Below are 19,413 nucleotides of genomic sequence, written 5' to 3'. Positions count from 1 at the left end.
CAGTAACCAGTAACAACTGTGAGTGTTAGGATGCCTGGGTCGTTGACCCAGGGTTTTTGAGTTTATTATATTGTTTATAATTTCTAGTCTTTGGGTTTTTGTTAGAGTCATGTCTTATGGTTTGTCTCTGTGTAATCCTTAGTTGCTGTCTCCCCTGTCCACTATATCCCCGTGTCCAGTCAGTGTCTGTGTCTGCCCTGGTCCCACGTCTCTGTTCCCTCTGTTGCAGTGCCTGCATGTGAGTCTGTGTCTTTGTTCAGTCTGTGTTATGTGTTTCCTGTTTTACTTTGAAGGTCTCCGTCTTATCTCAGTGTGTTCAGTTTACGCTTCCTTGTCTTGTCAGTTCTGATTTGCCCCAGCCGTGTTTCCCTCCTGTTGTCCATTCCCTGATTGCTCCCTCTATGTATTTAAGCCCTGTGTTTCAGTTTGTCATTGTTGTGATCTACCTTTATCTTGCTGTGTGTTTTGTCTGCGTAGGTGTATTTTGTATTCTTAGTGTTTGTTACCCTTTTGAGTTCAGCATTAAAGCTGTTTTTAGTTACTTTCTGTCTCCAGAGTCTGCACTTTGGGTCCTTCTCCTGCCTGCACACAGCCGTCACATAACAGTGAGAGGAAGCCACAGGGGAGAGCCTGCAAACTATACAGAAAGGGTGCAACTGGCCTGTGGATTCAAACACAGGACACTCTTGCTGTGAGACAACAGTGCTAACCATTGTGCCGTGTAAACTTGGACTAACATGTGGTGGAAAAATAAACTGAACACTGAGACTGTCAAACTGTCTTGAGATTTACTGAACAAACTTTTGCAAAAGGAACCCCACAGCATGAACAGGAATCAACACCAGCATTGATGCTGAATAAACAAAATCTCACCTCCTTTATACTCTGTGCAGCTCCAGAGCCGCGTTTTCCCCACTATCATGTACACACCTACTTGATAATAAAGAGTGTGTCTAGCAGTTTTGTGCCTGCTTCATCTTTGTGGACAATCAGCACTACGGTACTACATAAGGGTTAAATAATTTTTCTATTAGACATTAATTCTAAGTATCACAAAGCAAATACAAGAAACAACTATTTCAACTTTGATTCCAACAAGGCTGATGTTTCAGACACTGATTAAGGCTGGTCCAACCTCACCCATAGCAAACACCAATCCAACATCTAAATCTTTGACACACAATTTATTGTGTGGCCCCGTTGTTTCTCCCCTCTCTGAATAACACAGCCAACACAACATCATTTTCCTGTTCGTCTGTTTTTGTTTTGTTTTTTCTCTTTATGCTTGATTACAGGCTGCTTTGTCGGCCCGGAAAGCCGAGGCTGACCTGGACTCCTGCTCTCCCCTCTACCATCTTTGCTCACTCCTCTACCATCTTTGATGTGACCCTGACCAAATGCTACAGCAGCTGGATCCACAACAACAACCTGAAAATGTCAACACTGCTGCAGGAAAACGATCTCATGCAGCAGAGACGGAGAGCGTCAAATCCAAGGCCCGTTTCACTATACGGGGGAGATTTCCAGACAGCTTCAGCTGACAGAGCTGTGACGAGACGCCCATTAAGCCCGGTTGAGAAGTGAGGCCGAGCAAAAGAATGCTGACCTTAACAACTCTGCATTAAAACTGTGCAGGACAGTGACGGACCAACATGGATGATCGGGCAGCAAAAACGGCATGCCAGAGACGGGAGGAGTAACTGAGGTCAGGAGGCACCTCAGAATGGACAAAGGCACCAGGAGAAAATAAGCTGAAGGCACAGGTGTCGGGGCCCGGCCAGGAGCTGACCTCTGAGAAGAGCCGAACAGCAGAGCTGCAGAAGGCCGTGGAGCAAAGCAAGGAAAACATCAATGGACTTCAATCTGACGTGTACGGAAAAGACTCTGAGGTTTCTGCCCCCAGTAAGAGCTCAAGGCATCAGAGCAGAAACTGAGCATGGCTCAGGAGGAGCTGGCTGATAATCGAACCCATCAGTCAGGCTTGGAGTCCCAGACACAGGACTTGAAATCAGGCCGGAGCTTGCTGGAGCAGGAGGTCGCCAAACCTGACCAGAAGCTCCAACAGCAGGAGCAAGCCCTGAAGGAGCTACAGAAGCAAAAGGGTCAAGTTAAGGAGGAGCGGAACAAGGAGAAGATGCAGGACACTGGAGAAAAGCACTGCCTCAATTGGGGCCAGAACCAGTATGGACCCCAGGGCACGCCTCAGGCCGTGGTTTACCCAGAACACCAGAACAGGAAAGTGATGAACACAAACACACACATCTACATGCACTGACTCAGAATGAAGAGAAACACACATATGAACACATATGCACTCGTTGATTGAGTGAGAAATGACACACACACACACGCACACAAATCGAAATGCTGATTCAATTCACTGAGAAGTGATCCACACACACACACACACACACACACATGCACACGCTTGTGCAATGAAGAGTGATACACACACACGCTGATGCGATGAAGAATGCTTTACTAACAAATGCTTATGCTGACACGCAAAATGCTGCACACAAACATCCAAATACAGAATCTGTTACAACAACAAGAAGCCATTGATTGTTTATTGGTTAAATGCATTTCATGTCACCCAGAGGGCACTTGTGTAGATTTAGGGGACAAGGTCTAAGGCGGTTTGGTTATGAAAACAATGTCTGTGCGTGATGTCTGTTTATGGCTTAAGGCCTCCACTGAATTGTTTACTGTGCTTCACACAGCCTGATAAGGAGCAGTGGTACAGAGTGAAAATGATGAATTAACGGTGTGAGTTATATTTCGGAGCGCCACATTTTTGTGATTGAGATTTAATTGAAGGAGGAACACACTGGAAAAAAAAAAAGGGGCCAGCCCTTGGATTTACGTAAGCATCTCGCGTGTATTTAACACAATTGCCTCAGGCTTTAAAGATCTGTACGAAATTCTGGTTTCCAGTGTGAGAGAAAAATTTATGCAGTTATTAGAGCTAGGTTAATTGATGATTCTAAATTATCCATGAATGTAAGGGTAAATGGCTGTTTGTTTCTATCTGATAGACTGGTCGGCTGTCCGGGGTGTACCCTGCCTGGTAACGTGTCACTTCAGGGTTATTTCCCGGCCCTGCTGCAACCAGGATAAAGATAGGAGGATGGTAGTTGTTGTAGATCCATTCAATTTTTATGGCAACCAGGATCTAGACTTTGTTGAACCGCATGCAATCTGAAGACAACATGTAGTATTTAAGTGACCAAGTAGTATTTGGATAAAAGTTATTGAATAGTGTTGAAATAAACTGACAGAATTGAAGGATTAAAATATTCCAGGAGCTCAACTTACTCCATCTGAACATGTTTCAATCGTGTTTTATGAACACAAAATGCACAGGTTTACTGAATATGAAAAGGTTGTGTTGATTTAACTCAGTTGTTTAAGTTTCTGCCAAAGCAAAACATTTGTGTGCAACCAGTGTCCACTATTGAATCAAGTAAATCCAACATGTTTTTTTTCCCAGTGCAAAAAGGAGTTACGGTACCTGTATTCCTACGCAATATTGTCCCGGGAGCGAGGAAAACTTTCTGGTGAAGTTTTGGTTGATTTCTGGGTTTTTCTTGACACTAGGTTGATTTTATCAGTGAGGTTTGGATTGTTTTCTTTCTCTAAGAGAGAGAAAAATGGTTTTATGCTTGGACATGTTTGCAATGGGCCCCAGTATTTGTTATTATATGGGTATTTTATTGGTTACGTTTGTTTTTGCTTTTGTTACAGTGCACTGAAATTAGAACATCTGAGAGGTGTGATCCACCGGTGGTGATATTTTGGTATTTTGTGAGTTCCTGATTTAACAAATCAGCTCTTTAATCCAGGCCTGAGAGATTGAACTTTAAAGCGCTATAAAATATTCTTACTGGAAACAGTCGCAAAGTATTTTTCTCCATGATTATAATGGGCTTGGGAGAAATTCACTTATATGGGACACTGATCACATGAGAAGTCCTGAGCCTGAAAGGATTGCAGCGAGTCAATCCAGTCCAAAAACAAGGAACTGTTTTCCTTTAAAATGATGACGTCATCTTGCTGGTGATGGAGGGTCGAATAGGTTGCGCGTGAGACTCCATTATCAGCAACTTCTGGTATGAATGTGTGTGGATGTATGCATGTAACTGGACTGTGATGGACTGACGACTAAAAGTTTTAACTGACTTGATACTGAGACAAAAACGGTGCCGACTTTAGGATTAGTAAATGTCCACAACAATTCACCCAGCCTGTAAAAGAAGGGTGGATATTTTGTCTTGCTTTGTTTTTGTTTTTGCAAGAACAGAAGGATGACAGAGACTAAAGGGGGAGGCTGTAGCTTATGGAACGCCAGGACTGCCATAATGAATTAATTAAATACACCATTAAATAATTAATTAAATGTGTCAATAATTAATTAAAATTGGAATTAATTAATTAAATAAATAGTTATGACACATGTAATTAATTAATTATTGACACATTTAATTAATTATTTATGTTTTTCACATTTTAATTAATTATTGACACATTTAATTAATTAATTATTGACACATTTAATTAATTATTTATGTTTTTCACATTTTAATTAATTATTGACACATTTAATTAATTATTGACACATTTAATTAATTATTGACACATTTAATTAATTATTTAATGATATATTTATTTATTTCATTTTGGCAGTCTTGGCGCCTGGCTCTCATCATGAAATAATTTTATCTGTCAGCCTCACTCATCAAACTCAGGGGGCGGGGTTAACGCTCTCCCTGTGGCTTGTCTGACATCTGATTGGTTAAACTGTAAAGCAAGTCCAGACAGATCGATCCCTGATAATAGATTGATGTACTCCCAGTAAATCTCACTCCGATCCTTTAGGTGGTGATATTCATTTTTAACTTTGCTTGGATGCGCTATGCAGTTGGAAGCAAGAAGTTGCCGCCATAAAAATCAAGACACTTGACAATACTTGTGTACCTCAATTGATACATTGCACGACGTGTACGAGAAATGTCAAAAAGCTGTCCGGAGCTGCTGAGAGAAGCAGCGAATTTAATTGAAGAAGCTCTGAGGACAAATTCCCCAACTCCGTCAGCTCAGACACAGCAGATACCTGCGGCACCATTACATACACCTGTCCAAAGTAAGTAACGTCAGCCACGTGTTATACTAATTGATGACTTAGCACACAGTTAAATCTTAGCAATCAATATGAGCATCTAAATTTCAGTGGGCGGGGGTTGTGCACCTAGGTTTATGTGTGGTAGTTAGCTAATTATGCTTTGTGTGTGACTCACTTTCGTTGTGTGTGGATGGGGCATGAAACTAGATAGTCAGTAAAACGCCCTTATTTTGCAGCACCATGCCTGGTGCTGATGTGTAGCGTTAGTGACGTTTAAAATGATGCTAAGCTGAAAGTTCAGACTGTTGTAGCTGACTGGTGGTCTGTTCCGCTGGGATATTTTCTTTGTGTTGCAGCCGAGCTAGCAAGGCTTTTTGCTCCGTATAATGGTGGGAGTAGAAGAAATATGATAAGACGGTCAGCACAGAGCCTAGTACCTAGAAGAAGCTACACACATACGTTCTGTTGCTTGGCTGATCACAAGGCTAACAAAGTTCCAAGCATTCAGCTTAAAGCAGACCTCCATGCTGCAGGACTTGGAGAGCAAAAAGTGACATTTTCAGGTAAGTCTGATAGTAGAAATTTACCAGAGCCCAGTTTTGATTGTGGTTCACTGTAGGTTTTTTTGTTTGTTTGTTTTTTGTTTTTATAATTTTTAGCGTGAATGTGATAAATATTTTGTCATTTTAATTTAAATTGGACTTAAATTTCAACTGTGTGATTGTTATTTTGTGGCTATTAGATAGTACTGGCTTGTTTTCAAATATGTGGGTGTTTGATTGAATGGATATTATCTGTTTATTCTTTTAAATACAGGGAATGACAATGATCCCGAGACTGTAAGAACTAAACTGATGGAAGTGTTTCCAAAGCTCCAAGAAGGGGGAGGATTTGAGTTTCTAAAAATTACAGGATCTACTCGTAGTCGAAATCTTGCATTGCTTCAATGTCCCAGCACTGGATATACCATTGGGTATCTGAAAGACCCATCTGCAATGATTGGGCAGGCTACAATCTACATCCGTCCACTTCAACAGGACTTGCACTTTGATTGTGTACATAAATCTATATTGTCATCATTGTCATCAAATAAATAGCATTGTGGAATTTAAATTTATAAATGGATGTTTTTTATCTTTTAGGAGAGCTCAGGTCATGCCTCTGGTCCACTCATCTCCTGTATTACTTGTCAGAAGGAATTTTCCTTTTCTGAAATAAAAATGCACAGAGACAGCTGTGCTGGGTATGTACTAACAAAGACATATGTGTACTACATATTCATTTTACATTAGGAAAATGAGAGAGTATGACTATGTCAATTTTGTTAACTTCAAGGACATCCACGCAGGAATCACATAGAGAACGAGAGGGAGGCCATGTTGAAGAAAATGATAGAGAGCCAGCCACAGTCAGTGAAAGTGTGCCAGTTAGGCCTGAAACATCAGAAACCTCAGCTCAAAGTGCAGTAGTACCAGTAGTAACTGGTACTGAGGAGTTTGTTCACAAAGAACCTGACAATGGTCTGTGTAAACACATAGAGGTGCTATAAGTTTGCAAACAACTTACATTCATTCAGTAAAAAAAATATTACCTTTAATAAAATTACTTTAAAATAAGTAGTACTGCATGTAATCAACAATGTAATTCATGACTATTAATGTTAAAATACTTTCTTGGGTTCTTAATGTTGTTTGGAAACCCTGAAAGTGATGCTAGGGTAACTGAAACCAGGAATCAAACCTCATTCTGTGCAGAAATGGAATATTTAGAATATTTCTGGTAATATGTATTAGAAGATTGATTGGGTGAATGCGACTGTAGCATAAAGGCCTTTTAGTGTTTGTGGTAAAACACTATATAGGTACTAGGCCATTTGCCTTTTGGTGCTGCACTGAATGACATTTTTCAGGTGTTCTTCATCTTTGACTGTAAAGGAATGCATATCTGCATGTAACATGTTAAGAAGGTTTTTTCTATGTGTAATTTTTTCATTTATTTTTGCGGTCTAGATTGGGTGGTGATTAAAGATCCAGCTCATGCTGCCAAAGTTTTCAGAGAAAATCTACTTCGGGAACATGCATCTGGGACACCACTTCAGCTGAGGATGGATGTGAGGGACTCTGAGGAGGACAGAGACCGGGCACTTCTCTCATTCTATAAACGGCAACAAGAATGGGCATGTCCACTTCATTGTACCCTTGATGGTTAGTAATAGAAATCTATTGTGTTAAATAAATTAAATTAGTTAAATGTCTTTCAATGGAGTTGTCTTAGTGGCTTACTGATTTCATGTGGCTGAAATGCATCATACGATGAGCTCCGTTGGCCAATCATGCTAACTACAATGACAGTTATAGTGTTTTTACTCTATCACACAGAATTAGCCCTGTTACTGTGAAAAACTGAATTGAATATTAAAAAAATTTAATTTGTTACAGGTTAATAAGTTGGTTGTGAATGGGCCCAGTGGTCCTAAATAATATACCTTACCACTATTAATATAAATGTGTATTGTACAATACTCCTCTTTTTTTGTTTTCTGGCAGGGTCAGGATTCTAGGATTCCAACCAAAATAATATTGCTTTCTCTTTAAAAAAAAAACAAAACAATGTTTTTAATTAAATAGGTTTGGCAATAATACTCAGCCATTTTTTTTTTTTTTTTTTGTACAGTGTAATCATCTGTATTTTATTTCAGGTGATGCTGCTGTTGGACAAGGGGTGATGCGGTACTTTGTGACAACAATAATATCCAAACTCCAGTTTGGATTCAGAGTAGATCTTGGTAAGTGTACCACTATTTTCATATGCTTTTGTTGTGGAATTTTTCCATTAAAGAAAGCCTGCAGACGAGCGGTGAGCGGTAGCTAACATTCTTTAATCCAAACACACAAAGAACAGACAACCAAGCTTGGTGGAGCCTGCATGTCCGCGGGACAGACGGTCAGCAGAGTCTCTCTGAGCCCAGCATGGCTCTCAGTTAAATACCTTTTTCAGGAACAAAAGCAGTACACAGCTGTTTCACACCTTAAGGTTCACACTCCCTTGCTACCTCCCAGAGTCCTCGAAGAGACAAGACTCTTCCTGTGGAGTTGTCTGCTTCCCTAACTTCCTTACTAGACCCCCATCATTTGTCTTGCTGTATGAGTGTGAGACTTGTTAAAATCCAGTGGCACCAAGGCATTATACGATAAAATAATGTGATTAATACATAAGTAAAATAAATTCTATATACACGGTATTTCACCACTTTTAAATGTATTTTACTCTTATGTGGTGTTTGTGTCTGGATTTTTTTTTTTTTTTTTTTTAGAAATTAACTAAAGGATAATATTGGTATATATTATCATAATTACCTCACTCTCCTTGCTTTAAAGCTTGTGATAATTTTGAAAATCCAGTTTTACATAAAGCACTGGCAAATTTAAAAAAGTAAAATAAAGAAAACTCTGCTTTCTTGGTACTTCTAGGAGGAATGGGTCGAACACTGCTATTTGAGGGTGAACCGGACCATCTGGTCCCAGCAACATCAGAGGTACTTATCGAGAGCAGCCTCTTCCGGGTTGCAGGAAGGATGTTGGCCCACACCTTTTTGCATGATGGTCCCCGTGTCACAGGATTAAGTCCTGCAATAATTCACGTGCTGTTCAATGGTGACCCGGAATTGGCAACAATTGTTATAGAAGACTGTCCTGATCTGCACATCAGGAGTATCATACAAATGGTATGTAAAATTAAAAAAATTATTGAATTACAATCAGTGTGTGGACTACCACAATAACTTGTTTAATCTTAATTTTAGCTTGAACTCGAAGAACTTACTCAGGAACAGCAAGACACAGTCTCTGATCTTTCCCTGTCTTGGGATCTCCCTGCAGTAAATAAAACAAATAGGAGATGGCTGCATAACAAACTTCTAGTGCATGCGGTAGGTTCTTGCTGGTTAAGTATCAAAGACATTGTTGTAGTTGTTGAAATTAATAAGCAGACGGATTTGTATAGAGTAGCTTTTTATTCTACACTGGCAGGCAATGGTCATGTTTCCTTTTTTTCCCCCCTTTTTATTAGTGCCGAAATTAGGTTTGTAAATATTGGGTTTTTAAGCACTAAAATTTACCATTCTCCCAGTCAAGTTGAAATTCTTCTTCTTTATTTTTTTTTTCTTAAATCATGCACATATTTTTTCATAACCAAAAGCTGACCTTGTCCTTCATACCTGGAAGTGTTGGCACTCACACCCTAATTCCACAAATGCGCGCACACAAGATGAAACTTCAAATACAGAAATCCCTTTATAAAATATCTTCAGTCTGTAGTATACTGACAGCAGGTAAAAAATTTAATGTATGTTTGTGTTTTTAAAATTCCCTTCTTAAAATAAACACATTCCAAATCACTACTTGATTTAGAAAGGGAATCCTCCCACTCACCCATCAGTTGTGCCTTCAGCAGAACAGTTATCTCAAGTCTGCATTACCACGTTTTGCACTTAAATAGGCATTAAAGACACATTGTAGTTAATGAAAAAAGTTACCTTAGCAATTTTTTTTATTTATTTATTTTTTTAATGCAGAATGTGGTTTGATGTTGGGAAAATAACAAAGCCCCCATAAAATATGTGTGTGTGAATTGAAGAGTATATTACTGTAAACTGTGCAAATTTATTATATTTGTCTTTGGTGTATACAGTCTACTACAGTGTAAATAGATATGGCAAAGCACGTCAGTGTGTCTTCATGTAAATTTCCTCTACCGTGCCAACTTGTGTAGAATTCAGGAGGATATTTGTTCTTATACTATGGCTTGTGTCTCTCTGCCTGGAAGGTTATTGGGAGAACCATGCGCCAACTCAAACAGCTGAGAAAGGGAATCAAGGATGTCATGGTATGGCCCCTGCTAACGAGTAGGCCAGATGTTGTCCCGCTTCTTTTCCCACGAATGGCAGAAATGCAGTTCACACCACAGGTAAACCAGTTCTTTCTCATCACTGATAAGAGCGGTCCCCAACCTTTTTTGCACCATGGAATGGTTTATGTCCGACAGTATTTTTAGAGACCAGCCTTAAATCTGTAGTGGATTAATACAAGAAAATAAAACCAGTACCGCTAACAAAAAAAGATGTATTCATAGCACACGGGTAAAGAACCAAGGATACCGAGTTAACGATAAAAACCCTGAAAACCATAAATTTCACACCTGAGCATCAACTCTCACAGCCCTGTACCTCATGACTCACCGACCGTTCCGTGACCCAGGGGTTGGGGACCAGTGATTTATGAGACCTTATTTATAAATGTATTTGATGAACTTTCCATGATATAATATACTGAAGTTGGTGTTTCCTATTAATAAAAATGGTAAAATATATTCTTTTCACCAGTACTTTAGACTAAGTTGTCCTCTTCCATGTTCTATCAGATGGTAATAGACAAAATCACATGGCCAGCTCAGGATAGTGATGAAGATGAGGAATTTGATGTTGAGTCCATGTGCCGCATCACTGGATTTTTACGGATCTTCATTGAAACTGGTATAGGCACCTTTTTTTTTCCTTTTTTTAAATAAAGCTATTGCTCATATTGCAAATGCTTGATAATAAGCATTTAAAGTTATAATGTATGAAATTCATAATTTCACTGTATATTCTCTGCAGCATGATGAACAATTAACTAAATGTTTTCTTAACTCCATTTCTGACTTTCTAGCTTCATCAAGTAGACTGGCCCAACTGATGAAATTCTGGGTTGGCTGGGAGATGCTTCCTCCTGAACTCAATGTGGAGATCTCTGGTGGCACCTTTCCGACAGCGTCTACTTGTTTTGAAACGCTAAAGCTGCCAGCTCATTTCCAGACATACCAAGACTTCGAGGAAGCACTTATTTCTGCAATAAATAGTGCACACACAGGTTTTGGACTGGTTTAAGATTTTTCAGGCTGAAATTTCGCCATAGTTCAAACAGAAAGCAACCAAAGGCGAATGAAACACATGTTTAATGGTTCACATTTTTCTAAAAAGCAATTTTACATTTTGATATAAAATGGGAGAGACAGCAGTTCTGCATCCCAAGCTGTCATGTCTTTTTTTTTTTTTTTTTTCCCCACAATTACAATAAAACAAATTATAATTTTGTTAACCAAAAAATTATGTGACAAATGTCATGATGGGGGAAAAACTTGAAAGAAAGAAAGGAACTTGTAAGATTATGTGAGGGAAGTAAATTGTTTTACATTGCATGTCTGTTTGTTTTAGCATGCTAAATAAAAAGCTTGGATTGTATATCAGTCTCCTATGGTTCTTGACAGAATTTGGACGGTCTCCAAGTAAGATCCGATTGCATCTGTCAATGAAACTCCTGGAACTGGCAAAGTAGCAAGCTCTTCATCTGATAGCTCACGGCCCAGCTGAATGTCAGGTACTGATGTAGCGCCTCCATGGTTAGTGTGAGGCCCGTTCCAGTCAATCCCGTAGTCTTCAGAAACCTGAACGTGGAATAATCTTTAGTGTTGTAGTTACAACTACTTTAATAATGCTTTAGGTCATTGCACAACCTATTTGGGACTTTTTTTTGGTCCGCATGTTGGTGAGTATTTAAATAATATGTTAACAATCAAATACTATAAAACAGTACAATTGTGCATAGGCTAGAAAAATGTACATGCGACAAAGAAATCTTAGCTCAAAACGTTGGAGAGCTTAGGTTTGAATCGCTGACTATCACCTTTTAGCACATGGGTTTTCTCCCCTAGTCAAAAACTAAACAGTATGTAGCAGGGTTTTTTTTTTATTTATTTATTTTTTTTAACTTTGTTAAAAGGGGGTTGTTCTCTAACCTCTGAAGGATCCTCCACGGGGCCTTGGTCTCTGTATCTTATCCAGAGTTGCTGTGGTGACTGATTCCGTTCAGTTCTAAGACCATGACTGTTCCATGCATCTTGGAAAGAGTCTAGGTTGCTCTGTATGTGTGGACGGAAAACTCGGTGCAAGGCGTACAGATGGATTTCACTGTCTGGATTAAGTGTTCCCTGATGTTCCAGTGAAGTGAACAGCTGATAGAAAAGGTCTAGGGCATGCTCGTAGACATCTCTCCACATCCTCTCTATTCTGTGATTAAAATAAAATTGAAAATTTTTATGTGATGTAATTTTCATAAAGCATTACACTGGTAGAGTCTATAACACAGCAACAAAACATGTTATTTACCGCTGATTGTGGACACTTCGGCCTGTGATGTGAGAGTTCCTGTTGGTGCCTCTGCTCCTGATCATGAATTCAGCTACATCGGCATTCTCCCCACCTTTATCAGACCGAACCCTTGATGGCAGTCCGTACTGCTCAACAGCAGCAATAAAGCTCTCCAAGACTGTTCTAGCTCTGTTGTTGCCAGCCACTGTCAAGTAGACAATTAGTCGACTGAATCCATCCGTGCCACCATGGACAACAAATCTCCATCTGTGAGACAATATGTAAAACACACACACAAAAAAAAACAACAACCTTTTTGTAGAACAATTATTTAAAATATCTATAATATGGTTAATGATTCCTATGTCAATACCACTGATACCTTATTAGCTTATGGTTGCCGTCAATGTGCCATAAGGAGTTTGGACCTGGAACAGAATACTGCCGTCGTCTTAATACATGCAGCCGTAGACGTCTGATGTTCACTCCTTCTGCATCGACTCTGCGTAAAGACTCCCGCAGTCTTGAGACTGAGAGGTGGGCAAAAATAACCACAAACTAACTGGCCACTTCATTAGAAATACCTATATTAACCACCTGACCAATATTGTAAAAATATCTACCAGTAGAATTTCAAATATTCATCAGTTAGTGATACTGTCATGGTCACTTTTGAGGAAAGAGTGTCAGTATAATAAACTGCATAACAAATCATGGTGCTTAGGAAAGGATACATACACAATCATGAGCTTAACTTTAGCTTGGCTCACTAACAGATCACTTATTCATAAATTTCAATAACAGGCTTATTATACTCACCAGGGACACGCACACCTCTTGCATTCAGAAATCCATGCATTAGCTTGTAGCCGGTGTTTGGATGGCTTCTGTGGACTTCATTTACAATACGATCCAACTCCTCATCAGTAACAGATGAATAGAGGTCTGTCTTTCTACACAGATGAAAAACACTGAGTAATGTTGGAGTTTACGAAATATTATCTTAGACTGGTCGACAATCAGGTCTATAAGGCTACGTTCACACTGCAGGCGAAAGCGCATCAAATCCGATTTTTTGACCCTATGCGACCCATATCCGATCATGCTATGACAGTGTGAACGGCGCAAATCCGATATTTTCAAATCCGATCTGGGTCACTTTCGTATGTGGTACTGAATCCGATACATATCCGATGTTTTAGAAAGCGACTGCTGTTTGAACGGTCAAGTCGCATTAAATCCGCCTTTTACGTCACCGACACAAGACTGAAGCCAATTATCAGCGCCAGAGAAGCGCCCGAGAAGACATCGCGAACGCTTCCTGGCCATCCAGTGTGGATGTCAGTGAAACTGTTGGGAAGACAACGTAAACATTTTATTTGTACTGTATAATCTGCAGATTCTGACAGAAATCTACAGCTATCCTTTGAAGCACCGCTCCTCTCTTAAACGGCAATAAGGATCATTATTAGGTTATTTACATTATTATGTAAATAACAAAATAACTTAAAGCAAAAATTGGGAAACGTGAAGACCGAAGTCTTTATATTAACGGCCATCAGTCAAACAATACTGTTGCTCTGGGTCTAAACAGAGCGCGTTGTGTGTGACATCTTCTTTTGCGCATGCGGGCCGCTTTGAGCGTTCACACTAGAGCGCGTTTGCTGTCGCATTTTATTTGTAGTGTGAACGAGCAGACAAAAAAATCGGATTTGATCAAAAAATCGGAATTGAGCATTAAGACCTGCAGTGTGAACGTAGCCTAAGTGATGACCTGATGAATCCTGCTTCCACGCTCAAACTGCTCTGTGTTTTTTAAGGCTGTTGTGCTTTTAACACGTTTTAATGCTTTGCATCTTGGTCTATCTAATCTCAACAAGCCCCTAAAAACAGTTAGTGATCACTGTCGGCCTCTCTAGGGTTTCATTACCACTGTTGATTTTAAAAACCAGTTTTTAAAACCTGGGTGTAACTGCAGCCCAGCCCATGCAGCAGTATATTAATGACTAACCTATATTAATGACTGGGTGGATTATCTCGATTGTTCTCCTGACTGAAGTTTTGTCCATTTACAGCAGGGGTCTCGAAGTCCGGGCCGATGTCGTGCAGGTTTAAATGTGTCCTTGACCAAAACACAGCTGATTTAAATGGCTAAATTACCTCCTCAACATGTCTTGAAGTTCTTCAGAGGCCTGGTAATGACCTAATTATTTGATACAGGTCACTGTGTCTATGCTGTGTAGCTAGCGATCACATAGCACATCATTATATACCAACTAGCCCAACTTCATTAACCCCACAAAACGTTTATTTTCCTGTCTTCATTTATGTGAAGTGATAGCAGAGCTGTACATCTTAATTTGATTTAGAAAATCTCTTGGTGTGAACATGCAATATTATACTTAGATGGAAACTAGCTAGCTAACTTCCTGCTAACTTCTAACTTCGTTAAATTGCATAAATTCTGTTTTCATGGCTGCCTGGATGTTAAACTTAATTGTTGCACCTGGTAAAGGAGCAACGCTGATAATTTTATTACAGAATTTAGACAGTTTTTCAATTCTCAGTGAGTAAATACCTTAAGCCGTTTTGTTCCATACGCCTCCTGATTGTCCTTTCAGACACTCCGAACCTCGTCGCAATTTCACTCGCTGTCAATCCACAGAGAACATGATGCTCGAAAACGTCAATCGGTATATCAAAAGCGGGGCGTCCCGTTCCGTGAGTTTGCCGCTGTTCCGCGATGCTTTGCTGGAGTACTTCATGTAAGTTTGCAGTCACTCTACCATCAATGTCTTGGTTGGAGAGTGCGGAAATAAGTCCAAGAATTTCAATAAATTCCTCAGTTTTATTTGTCACATGCTCCGGCTGAGCAACTCCTGCTTCAACATTATCTGCTAGGTCTAAAATATCTCTTACCAACTCGAGAGCGATTTCACGAAAATCCCCCATGACGGTTGCGATGTTTTGCATGGAGCCACTCCAGACCAAAGCAATGGTTTTGACTCGATCAGCGTTAACCCCGCCCCCTGAGTTTGATGGGTGAGGCTGACAGATAAAATTATTTCATGATGAGAGCCAGGCGCCAAGACTGCCAAAATGAAATAAATAAATATATCATTAAATAATTAATTAAATGTGTCAATAATTAATTAAATGTGTCAATAATTAATTAAATGTGTCAATAATTAATTAAAATGTGAAAAACATAAATAATTAATTAAATGTGTCAATAATTAATTAATTAAATGTGTCATAACTATTTATTTAATTAATTAATTCCAATTTTAATTAATTATTGACACATTTAATTAATTATTTAATGGTGTATTTAATTAATTCATTATGGCAGTCCTGGCGTTCCATAGTAGCTTCACATGAGTGTGAACTGCAGACTTAACCCTTTGGTTGCTAATTTTGAGTTACTGATGTTTGCATTAAGAAAATTGTGTTTTAGTAGCTGTGTTTCGATTAATGTATCACATTATATTGTTGGGAATGTTAAATGCTAAAGTGAAGAAAAGGTTTGATTTCACTCATGACTGAACATGTTATTATTAACCATAGCGGGCCACTGTAAAGAGTCAATTAACTTTTATAGAGGTAAAAAAAAAAAAAAAAAAAAAAGCCAAAAAACCCTCTATTGAGGTCTATGAATAACAGGGGAATGATAGGCTCGTCACATTCAAAATGGAGATATGTAATAATAAACACTGGTCCCCGTCTTTTAGGTGCTTTCTTGAAATAGTCAGCAATTTAAAAGTAGGATAGAACGGACAGGGGCATGTGCTGAGAGGTGGTGCTGCACAAGAACAAGAGCAAAATAAAGAAAAATTATTGTGTTTAGCTTTGAGAAATTAAAATTAAAATGTATCATTACACTCAGAGGATCAATATGAAATTCAATATATGCTAATTTTGTATGAAGTACATGACTGATAACTGTTCTGTCCTGAGCTTTTGTTTTTACAGCACCCACTTGACCACACCAACAGTTTCTCGTCACCAACAGGGGGTACTTGCAAAGAATAGGGAGGAATATCATCAAAACTGGGAAAGGTAAGCCCCGAAGGGGGTGATAACACCATAACTTTCATTTATGGTCAAATTCTCAAAATTTGACCCCAAACATGAAAAATTCTTCAAACATTTAGAGACAGAGTGGAGTTCTGGATAAATATAATGTGCCAAACCACATGCGGAGGGAGAGTTGGAATCGATAAGATGGTGAAATAACACGCAGTAAAATGTTGATCATGTTGATTATGTTTATTCCAGTGTGCAGAGCAAGGTTATTATCGTTAATGAAATAACGAAAACTAGAAGTGAAAAAAACATTTTCGTTAACGGAAATAAAAAAAAAATTAAAAAAAGGAAAACTAACTAAGACTGTAATGAGTGTTCACAAAACTAACTAAAATTAACTGAATTTATAGCAAAAATGTGTTTAGTTTTTATTGATGTGTGCATGTCATACAATAGTCAAGGGAGAAAATGAAGTTTAGTTTCCAGATTTTTGTCTTGCTGTGTCTCATTATGCCAGCAGGTGGCAGTACGTTAGTCGAGTCGTCTGTGTTGCTGCTCCGTCCACGTGCAGAATCATGTCAGGAAAAGTCGGGAGAAAGCGCTAGAGTCCAATTTGGGATTACTTTGAATATGACTGTGTTTTGGATAAAGCAAGTATCTTGTAGTGGAAAGAGACAAATTATTATTTCTAAAGGGAAAAAATCCCACAAACCTTAAAGTGCACTTGAAAAGCTCACACAAGAAGGCTAACCTAGCTTACCTTGAGAAGGTAAGGGAGCACACTCCCCCTCCTCAAAGAGCTCCCCCCACTCAAACCTCATCCCCAGAGAACAGAAGCTAATCCCATGCAAGGCAGCGTGATGCATCCCGAGACAACAGGACTGGGATATCTACATAACTGTGTGAGTCAATTGCCTTCAAAAAGTTTATCAATTCACTTGAACCAAAATTACGAACACGTGGTGCTGCAAGAGTTAATAGTCTCAATACCCGAGGATAAGCAGAAGAGCATGACTTATATGATGAAACTGGGATTTTGTTACACTTAATTATTGCAGACACAACTAAAACTATAACTGAAACTAATCAAAACTAAACCGAAACTAAGGATTTTCAAAAAGATAAAAACTAGACTAAACTAGCAAACAATTGGTAAAAACTAATTAAAACTGATATAAAGTTGAAAATCTGAAGTCAAAACTAAATAAAAATACAAACTAATGAAAATTGCAAAACTATTAAAACCCTGGTGCAGAGATTGGCTAATCTGACCAGGAAATGTTATAAAATGGATTGTCGGAACAGTCAGCGTTAAAGTCACCTTTGACAGTCCAGACTAAGATGGCATTGGACATCTTCAGGGCGGAAAAGGGTTGGTGTGACCAACGTGTGGTTTGGCTTGTTGTATGTATATTTCAAGATGATACAGCTCTGGATGAACCAGTTACCAGGGCATGGAAGGAGGACAGACTCATTAAATGAGGAGAAGGATTTTTCTGGGATTGGAGATCCTCTGGGTGAGTGGTTGACTAAAAGCATGCATAAAATAAAAGCTATCTTTTGTTATTGATTGGTAATAGATTGATAATTGGCCACATTTACAGCTGTATTGGCTTGTTGTGGACGTAGTCTACTTCATGTTTAAGCACTCTAATTAACAGATTGAAAATAGTGACGGCAGCATGGTGGCACGGTGGTTAGCACTGTTGCCGCTCAGCAAGAAGGTCCTGAGTTCAATTCCCCCATCAGGGGGCATGCAGCTTGTGGGGATAGGTTAATTGGATAATCCAAATTGCCATTAGGTGTAAATGTGCGAGTGAATGTGAGTGCGAATGGTTGTCTATGTCTATGTGTTCGCCCTGCGACAGATTGGCGACCTGTCCCCGCCTCTCGCCCTATGACAGCTGGGATAGGCTCCAGCGCCCCCCGCGACCCTGAAAAGGATAAGCGGAAGGGAATGGATGGATGGATGGATGGAAAATAGTGACATTAAAGGAAGAATATGCAGCGCCACCCTGTCAGATGCCAGTGACGGTGGGGCTCAGTGATGAATCAGGTGAGCCGGATTCATGGCTGATTCAAGACAAAGATTCCCCAGCTGTGGTCAGTGAGGGAAAAACAGGGGGAAATAAAATTGAAAGAGGCATTTATAAACATTTATGTGTGAAGTGGGATAAAAAGGGGGTGTTTTACTGTTATTTCAGCATCAGCATTATTATTGCATCAGAATCATATAACAAGCATTGCATTAATCATTTCTTGAAGCTATTGACATTACATTAACATTTGTATTACAGTGATTGTTATAACCTCAGGTTAATCTTCTATTTACAGGTGTCAGCATAATCATATGATCTTTCATTGCAGGTGTAACCATGATCATCTTTATACATACAGTGGGGCAAAAAAGTATTTAGTCAGCCACCGATTGTGCAAGTTCCCCCACCTAAAATGATGACAGAGGTCAGTAATTTGCACCAGAGGTACACTTCAACTGTGAGAGACAGAATGTGAAAAAAAAAATCCATGAATCCACATGGTAGGATTTGTAAAGAATTTATTCGTAAATCAGGGTGGAAAATAAGTATTTGGTCAATAACAAAAATACAACTCAATACTTTGTAACATAACCTTTGTTGGCAATAACAGAGGTCAAACGTTTACTATAGGTCTTTACCAGGTTTGCACACACAGTAGCTGGTATTTTGGCCCATTCCTCCATGCAGATCTTCTCGAGAGCAGTGATGTTTTGGGGCTGTCGCCGAGCAACACGGACTTTCAACTCCCGCCACAGATTTTCTATGGGGTTGAGGTCTGGAGACTGGCTAGGCCACTCCAGGACTTTCAAATGCTTCTTACGGAGCCACTCTTTTGTTGCCCGGGCGGTGTGTTTTGGATCATTGTCATGTTGGAAGACCCAGCCTCGTTTCATCTTCAAAGTTCTCACTGATGGAAGGAGGTTTTGGCTCAAAATCTCACGATACATGGCCCCATTCATTCTGTCCTTAACAGGGATCAGTCGTCCTGTCCCCTTGGCAGAAAAACAGCCCCATAGCATGATGTTTCCACCCCCATGCTTCAC

The 19,413-nt window shown here is 39.4% G+C and overlaps 3 protein-coding genes across 3 annotated transcripts in view; 1 reads left to right on the top strand and 2 right to left on the bottom strand.

Annotated features, from left to right (window-relative positions):
- Positions 1 to 19,413, bottom strand: part of LOC146642420 (ATP-binding cassette sub-family C member 4-like) — a 61,176-nt gene that overhangs the window by 35,361 nt on the left and 6,402 nt on the right. The window lies entirely within an intron of this gene.
- LOC146642422 (uncharacterized) lies at positions 1,937 to 11,045 on the top strand. Its single transcript, XM_085398018.1, has 13 exons — positions 1,937 to 2,102; positions 5,009 to 5,143; positions 5,479 to 5,685; positions 5,939 to 6,177; positions 6,265 to 6,365; positions 6,458 to 6,642; positions 7,132 to 7,326; positions 7,821 to 7,907; positions 8,593 to 8,846; positions 8,925 to 9,050; positions 9,947 to 10,087; positions 10,541 to 10,652; positions 10,828 to 11,045. Exons 1-13 carry the CDS (start codon positions 1,937 to 1,939, stop codon positions 11,043 to 11,045), a joined length of 2,166 nt encoding a protein of 721 aa, XP_085254144.1.
- Positions 10,838 to 15,426, bottom strand: LOC146642421 (uncharacterized). Its single transcript, XM_085399044.1, has 6 exons — positions 14,884 to 15,426; positions 13,125 to 13,258; positions 12,688 to 12,835; positions 12,324 to 12,572; positions 11,954 to 12,224; positions 10,838 to 11,602 (listed from the first exon to the last, which is right to left on the bottom strand). Exons 1-6 carry the CDS (start codon positions 15,276 to 15,278, stop codon positions 11,402 to 11,404), a joined length of 1,398 nt encoding a protein of 465 aa, XP_085255170.1. The 5' UTR covers positions 15,279 to 15,426; the 3' UTR covers positions 10,838 to 11,401.

Source organism: Rhamphochromis longiceps, linkage group LG23 (genome assembly GCF_057381845.1).
Source record: "Rhamphochromis longiceps isolate RC_006_pf linkage group LG23, R_longiceps_female_GT1.1, whole genome shotgun sequence".
Classification (NCBI taxonomy): domain Eukaryota; kingdom Metazoa; phylum Chordata; class Actinopteri; order Cichliformes; family Cichlidae; genus Rhamphochromis; species Rhamphochromis longiceps.
This window is presented reverse-complemented; position numbering and strand designations above follow the sequence as displayed.

Coding starts and splice junctions, on each gene's coding strand:
- LOC146642421 (XM_085399044.1), bottom strand. CDS start 15,278: ATGCAAAACATCGCAACCGTCATGGGGGATTTTCGTGAAATCGCTCTC. Junction 12,225..12,323: donor CGAAGTGTCCACAATCAGCG/GTAAATAACATG, acceptor TTTTAATCACAG/AATAGAGAGGATGTGGAGAG. Junction 11,603..11,953: donor CCGTGGAGGATCCTTCAGAG/GTTAGAGAACAA, acceptor TTCCACGTTCAG/GTTTCTGAAGACTACGGGAT.
- LOC146642422 (XM_085398018.1), top strand. CDS start 1,937: ATGGCTCAGGAGGAGCTGGCTGATAATCGAACCCATCAGTCAGGCTTG. Junction 2,103..5,008: donor GGAGCTACAGAAGCAAAAGG/GTCAAGTTAAGG, acceptor GACGTGTACGAG/AAATGTCAAAAAGCTGTCCG. Junction 6,643..7,131: donor TCACAAAGAACCTGACAATG/GTCTGTGTAAAC, acceptor TTTGCGGTCTAG/ATTGGGTGGTGATTAAAGAT.